The sequence below is a fragment of the Pterocles gutturalis genome, unplaced genomic scaffold (assembly GCF_000699245.1).
Source record: "Pterocles gutturalis isolate BGI_N339 unplaced genomic scaffold, ASM69924v1 scaffold19164, whole genome shotgun sequence".
NCBI lineage: Eukaryota > Metazoa > Chordata > Aves > Pterocliformes > Pteroclidae > Pterocles > Pterocles gutturalis.
The window spans coordinates 9,360-19,646 of NW_010128649.1; the positions used below are offsets into that span (position 1 = coordinate 9,360).

The 10,287-nt window shown below is 35.0% G+C and overlaps 1 protein-coding gene across 1 annotated transcript; it reads right to left on the minus strand.

The window, feature by feature from the left end:
• Nucleotides 1-520: 520 nt before the first annotated feature.
• LOC104466328 (chromosome unknown open reading frame, human C18orf63) lies at nt 521-10,066 on the minus strand (the record flags this gene model as incomplete). Its single annotated transcript, XM_010079712.1, has 9 exons — nt 521-577; nt 2,916-3,032; nt 3,993-5,069; nt 6,213-6,390; nt 6,954-7,039; nt 7,133-7,229; nt 7,891-8,000; nt 8,967-9,043; nt 10,025-10,066. Coding segments are annotated over 9 exons (1,841 nt in total), but the record flags the coding sequence as incomplete, so codon positions are not given.
• Nucleotides 10,067-10,287: the final 221 nt, after the last annotated feature.

Here is a 10,287-nt window from a genome sequence, read left to right on the forward strand (position 1 = left end):
GTATGGCAGACCATTTTGTCCTTGGATTAGATCTTGGCACCACAAAAGCATTTAACCACCACATTTCATGTAATGGCATTAAATAACATACATAGCTTCACTTCAATGGTTTATGGTTTTAACTACAGCTCAGATTCAAATGAAATTCATCAGTACAAAAAACAGGTTTATTTTAATCTGAAAGAAAATGAGCCAATCAAAATACAAATTTAAGCCAAATTCTTCTATGTTCTACTAAGTACAAGATGCCTTTGTATTAAACATTGCTTGTTTCACAAATAAAGCAAAGCTTTGTTTGTTAGTGTCCAATAAAACCAAGAATATTAGCTTGTTGCATCATTATTTTGCTCTAGAAGCTATTTGTTTAGTAAAGTGATTCCTTTGGGAGACAGCTGATGTCACTATCATAATCCAAAAGAACAGGAACTATTATAGATATGTGATATTATTTTAGCAAATAAAAATATTTAAAATTTGTAATGAGCATACCCAGGGTTTTCTTTCAGTACTCCAGAACATCTTAAATAGAAGGCTTACTTCTTTTGGCTTTCTTTAACTTCGAATAATCTTCTTCCTTCTGTTAACAAAAACCAAACAAACTAACAAAATACAAAAAACAGTAACACAAACAAAGCAGTAGTACTAAGCTAATAGCTCAACTAAAAAGTTGTTTCTGAGTGAAACTATGTAAGAACTAATAAAAGTTTTTATTTTACATCATAAATATAATTTAAAGTATGTTTATATGTACAGTGGATAAATAATTAAAAATAGAACTATTTTGAAAATACCCTTTTATGTGGTGGCAGCCAAGGCTTTCAAAACCAACTGACCATTTTGGTGTTCAACCTTGAGACAATGACAAAGGCTTACTCTTCAGAGAAGTGTTTAGCAGCATCCCCAGTCAGTACCATTGTATTTTAATCTGGAGGGAAGAGGAATCAGACTAACAAAGTTAATGAAGTCCCTCTCCTACTCCTGAGATTCCAGCTAAGGCTTCCCTAGACCTGTACCATCCACCTCACTTGGCTCCAGCAGTAGCAATGCGGCACTGGCAGTGTAGCAGGCAGACAGTGAGAACTTGCTGTCTCCTGCTGCTTCCCAAAAGTAGCTTGCAGAGCCCAGGTTGGTATCTGTGCTACTCACAGCATGCCTGGGGGGAGAAGAACTCCACCGAGCACCTGTGACTCATGACTAGGAGAGGACAGTGCCCCTTCTCTATCCCAGCAGTGCTGCCAGACCAGCTACAAGCTCTCTGCTTGTCCTGTCTGCCCACACTGTAGAGCTAGCTCCATGCTCACAAGCTCTAGTGAGGCTGAGTCATTCCCAGTGGCAGGCTAAGGACTTCAGCACTTAATTCGTATTATGGTGGAAGTCTCCCTTCAGTACTCAGACCCCTGGGGTTGTTATTCTCATAACCACAGTTATTTTTAGCTGCTGTTTTCTTCTTTGTGAGAATTACTCCTGACTTTTACTGCTGTAGCATTGCAGTGCTTGGCCTGTAACTAGTGACTCAGTTGTGGCCCTGTGGAAGGGCCTTTTCCAGCTGCAGCTGGATGAGGCCAGCTCAGAGCAGCTGGGCTGGCGTTTCCCTCACCAGCTCCTCTCTTCTCTTCTCTGCTGCAGCCTGAGCTCTAGGGTACAAGTGTGTTCCTGCAGCAGCCCTGTGAGGCTGCTCTACTGGCCTTTCCTGAACTGCATGGATAGCACAGACTGTGCTGTTGTAATTACCATTAAAAGTTACAGAATCATCTTGTATTTGGTTTAAAAGCACAACACAACAAAAAGATGACAGATAAAAATTAATGTTAACAAATGCAAATTAAGTGGAAGAATCTGAATTATGGATACATACTCTTAAGTTCTTAATGAACAGTTAATGAGTATGCTGACAAGGCAAGTTTATATATTGCAACATGTGACTAGGCAAAGGCACTTCAGATCAAGTATGGGTAATGAGACTTCAAATGGTCATGCTTCAAAAGAAAGATAAAAGGCAAGTGACAACCTGGGTGACAAGTGAGTTAGGTGCGTGCAACTTTTCCTCCTGGCTTATTCTGTAAAGTTATTGCACAGGGCTATTAGCAGATACGATACATACATATCTATGTAAGACAATACAATCGTACTGAGCATTGGAGACTTGAGACCTGTTCCTTCTAATAGGCCTAACTTCTAGGTAGTAAAAACATAGAGAATGTGGTTATAAGGAGAAGGAGATAGAAGATACAACTGAGTTTTAAGAACTGATATTTAGAAACAGAAGTGTAGCCCAGTGGTAGCTAAAAGCAATACTTAAGAATAATGAAAAAAATATTTTGAAGAGGAATTTAAAAGTATGCACTACTATCACAGAGCAGCATCCAGAGGAAAAAAAAAATTAAAAATTCAGATTAGGAACCTACCTAATTGCTGCTGCTTACACAATCTAGTAATACAATAACAACTTAAATATATTAAAAAAATAAGAGAATATAACTTTTAAAAACCCATAATAAATTACAAATAGACTTTTGGAACTCATTTCTACAGAACATTGCTGAATTCAGGCACTTAAGATGAGACACTTAGAGAGTCAATGAGAATGCCCATAGTTATATCGGACAGGATAAAGCTGTTTTCTGTAGAATCAGAAAACCTGCTTCAGAAACATATTTACATTGAGCAACATCATTAAACATTTTCATTTCAGTAGTATCTTTTACAGGAGACAAACATTTTTAAAGCACACTTGAAGTATGGTTAATGTTAATTTTATCCTGGTTAAGGTTAATTTTATCCAGAGTGGCCACAATGAGATTTCTTGATTTCCCTGTTTTAACTGGAACATGCTAAAATGAAAAAAAATAATTTTTTTTTTAATCTCTTAATTCAGGTCCTCATAGACTGGATCAAGGCATGTGTGATTTTTTTACCTGTCTTCTTCTGGCACAACCTTTCTTTACAGATGCTTTCAGGTTGCTCTCCTGGATTGAGGAAGTCGGTTTTGAGGTCAGTGTTTCAAATGTCAGATACTTGTTCCCTGTAATCATCTTAAAGCACAGAAGTTTATACCTTCATTAGCAAAAAAACCCCAACATTTTACTTGTTAAAATGACCTACTTTTTCAAAAGATGCCCTCATAAAACAAAGTTGAAATAACCTCCCAAATTACATTTTATAGGTGAAAAAAGAGCACGACACATTTCATCCATGTGCCCAATCTATGGGAGATCATCCTCACAAAAAATGCACTGAAATATGCTCACCTATTTATTTTATTGAAATACAGGCAGAATCATAGAAAATTTCGGTTGTAAAGTACCTCTAGTGGTCATCTAATAGTAACTTTTACTAAAACAGAGCTAACTTCAAAGTCAGAATACATTGCTTTGGTCCCCATCCAGTCAAGTTCTGAGTATCTGAAATGGTAACAACTCTACAACCTCTCTGTGCAACTTGTTCCAGTACTTAACCACTCTGACTCTGAAGATTTTTTTTTCCTTATGCCCAGTAGGAATTTCTCCTGTTGCAACTTGTGCTTTTAGTGAAATTGTAATCAAACTAATACAAACTTCTATGTGTGTCTAACAGCACAATGCCTTACACACACTGCAGTCAGCACTACACAATTGATGAGGTTTGAGATTCCTTCCAGGAGCTGTTCGTTAATATGGTTTCATATGAAGACAGACTGAACACTGAAAATTTCACCATGCTAAACCTGAAACAATCTTGATAAACTGATAAACTAAAAGAAAGGAAAAGAATTATGCTACCTTAAAAGTCCCAGATAAAAATGTGTCTCTCAGAAAACACAGGAGATCATCTTCGATTTCACAAAGAAAGCAGCAGTGGCTGACAACATTAACTTATATGGTAGAAATTTTAGAAAACTATATTGAGAATGATGGTAGAACATGATGAAAGTCATGCTCTTTATTGCTTAATGTTGTTTTAGAATATATAAATTTGTAAGAACCAGTGAGAATGAGCCCTGTTATTTACTGTACCTGTTCAAAGTTAGATTTTGAATGACAACTGGTTGTTTTAGCAATGCAGTCCTTAGAATGGCAAGCTGCTTTATTTTCTTCATTTTTGGTGATGCACGTTGTATAATTTAAGACAGATTCATGAATATTTAACCCTGCTCCTTCATTTGATGTCTTTGTTTGTTGCTGTGATAAACCAAGGTTTGTCATTTCATTGTCTAATTTACCAATTTGCAAAGGTACTTTCTTTGACTGGTGTTGTTTCTCAAGAACTTGAGAGGTATTTTGACTTGCAAACTTTTTTCCCCTTCTTGCACTGTAAGTAGGAGATGGATATGTATTCAGACTCAGACTGATGTTCGATTTCTGAAGCACTGACCCAACATTCTTAACAAAGGAAGGAGAATTTGTCTTTTTGTGATTGACTTCACTCGAATTCCTATGCGAAGCTGAGTTACCAGAAAAATGAGAATTAGCCATTTGTCCACCAGACTCTGTTTTCCATCGAAATATGGGTATATCAGGTTGTGCATTTGTTTTCACATTCATTACCTTAAGTATGCTGCTATGAGTAGGATTTTTGACTGACATATTTTGAACGGGTTTGTAAACCTGAGTTATGCTGAATTTGCACGCACTCAGCATAGAAGATGAAACATCCATAATTTTTACTGGTGAATGTCTTCCAGCATTTTCTCTTTTCTTCCCATCAATTTGATTTGTGTTCTTCCCATTCATTTGCATCAACCTTCCTTTGAAAATTGGTATAATTTTGCTGACTTTTTGGGGAGGGAGTTCAAAGGCTGAATTTACAGGCATTCCTAAAGATTTCACAGCTGGTAACTCTGGTACTCCTGGTATTTGTCTACTATTCATTGATTTAGCTGTTGCTTCAATGCTGACCTTTTCTGCACCCTTACTACTACTCAAAAAAGCAGGTGTTTCTGGCTCTTTGTTCAAACGCTCCATCCAGTGGCTGTTTTCCATACTGCACGGTGAAGAAATTCCAGGCAAAGTCTGTTTCCTTGGGGGAGCCTGCGTTAGAGAAACTACACAAACCATCTCACCGGCCAATTTAATATCCTTAGATTTTATTTCCTGCAATACAACAAGAGTTGATAAATTGAATGAAATGGATTTAAAAATCTGATAGTGCCACATAATGCATCACTATATGATATCAACCTAATATACATCACAATGTATAACCATACATTTTCCTGTTTTGAATTAGAATGAACTACATTTTTAAACAATATTTTGTTGTCACTATAAATGAAGATTTGTTTTCTCCTCCCCCTGTTCTTTGTTTACTAACTATGCTGGAATATCTTATTTCTCAGAGGGAAAGACTTAAATTACAGTCATTATCTTGGTTTAGTGCTTTCCAGCTGAGTAATGCCTACCCCTTTTGAGGGGGTCTGCAGGGAGTTTGACTGACAGGACTCCTAGTCTCTTAAGACTTGTAAGGGCATCTGCATTCTGAGCAAAAGACACTTTGGAGGTCTATAAAAACTGCAGATGACACAGAGGAGCCATTCTAGCTTTGATCACTGAAGAGACATAAACAGGAACTGCTTTCTGAAAGAGGATTATAGTATTTTAGAATCTCTGTGATTTGTGTCAGTATTCTTTGTTCAGAATTAATTACTTCATTTATTTTTTTCACACACTACTACCACCAAAGAAATTTGAGTCTCAGCCTTTGTCACAACCTCATATTAAAGGAGTTTTTATTGCTTGCCTCTTTTCCATCACCAGCCATGGAGTAAATCTTATGCTTGAGTGTTTTTAAATGAGTAAATGAGTAAGTTCCACAGAAATTTATATTTTTCTTGGTTTGTTTTTTAACAATAAATTGTAACAGTAATTGTTATTTTTAGTATTGTTGTTGTTAGTATTGTTGTTATTATTATTATGGAAGAGGTGCAAGAAAGTTCTGGATATCCAACTGTAAAATACAGTCTACAGAGTTGATTATTGATAATATTGATTGCGACTAATTAACACTAAGTCCAATTTTTTTATGTATTTGTGATGTGGACAGCAACGTAACAATGGTAAATAGCAATCTAGTATTTAATTACACATTTAATTAAAGGTAACATGATTGATAGTTGCTTGTTGTGAAAAGCATAGTTTTACACTCTTATTGTGTTCTGGATATGATAAAGACCACTTCACACCATGAACAAAGTACATGCCATTAATATTTTTATAAAAAAAAAATCTTCCACGCACCAGAGCCCTGGAGAGTTCCTGTGTAGCATAAAGCGCTTTACTTGTCATCTTTACTGGAAATCCACATAGATGTGAAAGATTACGCTTCATGTCAGAAATAAAAGAGTTCAACACACTTTCTGAATCTGTTCTAGGGAAATACTGCACCGGCTGACTTCGAATGCAACTTAAAGGGTACCTGAATTAAGTGTTCAGGGATACATAACACGTTTATTTACATTTCTATAATTATGAATCATCTTTGTTAAGAAGAAAGCATGAACGTGTCTAAAGCTTTTTCAAAAAGGTGAACAAAAGCACTTGCTTTCTGAAGCGACAGAAGCTTATAAAGTTACAGGACTTCAACATGATTATACCATATTAACCTACCACAGTAAAGATTACTCAGTATAAGCAATCCTTAGTCTAGTCTTTCCTAGCAGGAAAATTTTCTTTAAAACAAATCTTTGTTGGCCATATTTTTACAGAAATTTAACTCATCCTTTTACATCACCATTTAGAGTGGCATTATCATGTTCACAGAAGCTGTGAAGAAAAGTGTTCTATTTGGCTTGCTATTATTCAACACTAGGAAAAGAGACTTGACCAAATATTTTGTTCCAAATTGTCTAGTGAAGCAATTCTGCACTGACTTCCATGAAATTATGGAAGAATAAAATGTGGCACATTCAAAAATGAAAATTTAGATCCTCACTAGAGGTGCAGTAGAGGAAATATAACAAAAATATTATGAAAGGATACGTAAAAAACCTTTCCTCAATTGGTTTGAAGTAGACACTGCAGTATATTTTTGTCTCTTCGAGATCTTCTGGAAGAATATATCCATACTGAAAAAAAATCACAAACATGTATTACAAATAAAAACTCAATTTGTACAAAAAAGGGAGGGAAAAATGAAAGCAGTGAATATTGTTTCTTACCAGATTCTTCCAGTGCATCTGCAATTCTTTATATGAACGGAAAGGAGATTCTGGAGGAATTATGTGGCTGATGTTTATGATCTGACCCATTTTCATGCTGTGCATAGGTAAAGAAGGCACACTTAGAAAGGGTGTCATAAAACTCAGCTGAAAATACATGTGATTTTTGGGAAAAAAAAATCTTATTTTTGGCATTGGAAGTATTTATGGATTATTTTTATATTTTGAGGACTAATACCTTTAGCTCATAAGTTTATGACAGAACAATAGCAATATTTCCTGAAGTACTGAAAAGAACCTGAAAAGAACTTGGCACCTACAAGTCTAATTTCTCTTGTCTGTAATACTCACTACCAGTGAAAGTGGAACAAAAGCAAATATATCTTTGCTTCTTATATTTTTATGATGAAAATCACAGGTGAAAAGAAATTGTGTCAAAGATGGAAATATGTTTTTCTTTGAATTGACACTTTCTGATAAAATTATATTTGAGAAAAAATAATGCTTTTGCGGTATCACAGAAGTAGCAGAGAGATTACTAAAATGGAAATAATACTTAAATGTGTAATTTATGATTCACTGATTAATTTTTCTCATTTTCCATAACACTGAGACCATAAAAGTAAAAAGGAAAGATTCCTGAATGTAAAACAGATGGTAAAACAGAAGTGTTCTTATCACTAATATCGAATTCACAATTTGTATGGAAAACATTCCAGGAAACGTTTGTTTCTGCTGCAATGTAAACAGAGTCCTACCTTGGCAAAACATAGCACCAGTTACTTAATATGTAATGTTGGTGAATAACTGTATTTTCATTGCTGTCAAACAGCTTTAAGGTGTTGACAGAAATATCAAAATCTCCCAGCTTAGGAAAAAAAAAAAAAGTTATTTGCAAATATTTTTACAGCAGTACAAAATTAAAATTTTCTAATTGTGTATCACAAGACACTGAAGCTTATACATTGTTATTCTTTTATCAGCTCTCATAAACTGACTATTTCAGAACATATTCCCATTACCAAAATGCACACTATCTTATGTTAGAGCCTACACTTCCAAAAGTTATGCAAGTACAAGGTTTAAAGGTTATTTAAATCAGTGAGATTTAAACTTTCTTTGAAGCATTTTCATAAGTAAGAGTACAGAAGGAATTTCTCAAACTAGGAACAGTCTCGCTTCCATGCACATTTTTTTAAAGTTTGGAAGAAACCAGCAAAGCCTGACAAATATGCCCTTGTATGTATGAACCTATTCAACAAAGGCAACATGGCTGTCACAAAGGATGGTAATTTTTCAACCTCAACCATGATTTCTTAAAAAAACAAATACTAATTATGCTTACAATCAGCAGGCTGCTCCAGTATTTTGGAAGCTGCATAGCAAATGAAGTAGATTCCAGAATAATTATATACAGGGACTTTAAACATAGTGCTGACAACTTACCTGTAGCTTCACTTTTAAGATGTTACTCAAAACTGTCTATGTATTGCAGTGAGCCAGTGAAGGCCTTCTAGAAAACACTGCTAGAAGGAAATCTAGAATCATAAAGACACTTCACTACTATATTCTCATAGCATTTTTTGAAAGGTCTCTTAATAATTAGTCTAGAATCTCAATTTTACAATGCTTGCTAGAATGCATCAATATAGATATAATATGGAAGTTATGTGCCTACAACAGATGCAGATAGTCAATGAATGTGATTACTGTCTTAATGCATTTAGAAATAAGCACTTCTGTTCCCATCATGCTAATTGCAAGTCACCTAACAGAAAAGAAGATAAAGACTAACAAGACAAACAGAATCATAGAAAATATAACTGTTTTATACCTCAGGCAGTGGCAACCGAATTGAGCAAGCCTCCACACTGATGCAAAGCTGTCTCTCTGATACATTGAGGTCCATAACTAAAACAAAAACAAAGCACAAAGCCCTGTTTCGTACTACAGTTCATCTGTTAGACAGAAAGCTAAATTAAATGTTTATTTAAAGTAATCATTAGTCAAAATGTTGCATTTAAAAATCAAAAGGCTAGTCTTCCTCAGCATGGAAATGAAAATTAATTGCATTTTAACTGTGAAAAGATAAAATAATAATGAATTACCATCCATACAGTACACCTCCCTAGGAACTCATGGCTTTCAATGCAACTGGATGCTTGATATTCATATCATTGATACACAAACACCCATTTTCAAAGGAAATGTAGTTATCATAACCCTTGGCTCTACTGAGTCATCTAGACCAGTATTATGCATGCATAAGTGGTGAACAGGTAAGGCCATATGGGTAAGGTAAGCTTCTATTGACACATCTCCAGAACATTCACCCAGCTCTGAGCAAGCTGTAGCACAATGACTGAATGTATTATGTTCCTCAACATATCTCCCTTCTGCAAATTTAGGCTTTAATATCCCCAAATGTAATCTTCAACTTTTATGCTGGAAAAAAAAACATTTTATAATTTTTGCAATAGCTAAGCAGCATGCCTTGTGACTTAACTTTTGTGAACAGCAAACATAGTACATATAGGACAGTTGCTTTAGCTCATTTTCCTATCTATCATCATGGAACTTTCACATCACTTGCAATACTCATAAGTTGAGGCAAGTGCATTTAATTGTAAGAAACGTAACTTTAAATTTTAAATTTCAACCTATGGCTGTAGATTAACAGTAGAAAAATTGCAGCTGCAGTTGCAAGGTGCAGTTGAGCTGACAACTATTACATACAGAACATCATATGCCATCAAGTGTATTTGACTGAGGTTATTTCAGAATGAAAAACTAAAAGACGTCGTGTTGGTAATACCAAGATCATGGCAGTATGAAAGCACATAACTATACCTTGCTCTCACAAGTTTACCATTAACAAAATATTGTACTTACCAACAGCATTTTGCCTTCCTGAACGAGACAAAAAATCTTTTCCTTAATAAATAAAATAGATAGATGTTATTTTCTAAACCATATGCCTAATGTCTTTATGCAAAAAAAAGGAAAAATCACAGAGTTTTGTCTGTGTGTGTCATGAATGCTGAAAAGTTTGTTCCTTTTAAGGAGAGAAAAACCCCTCTATTACCTTTTCACTAATTCATTAACATCTTATATAAAAAAGAAAGAGATATGAAAGTATATTAGTGAGCAACAAT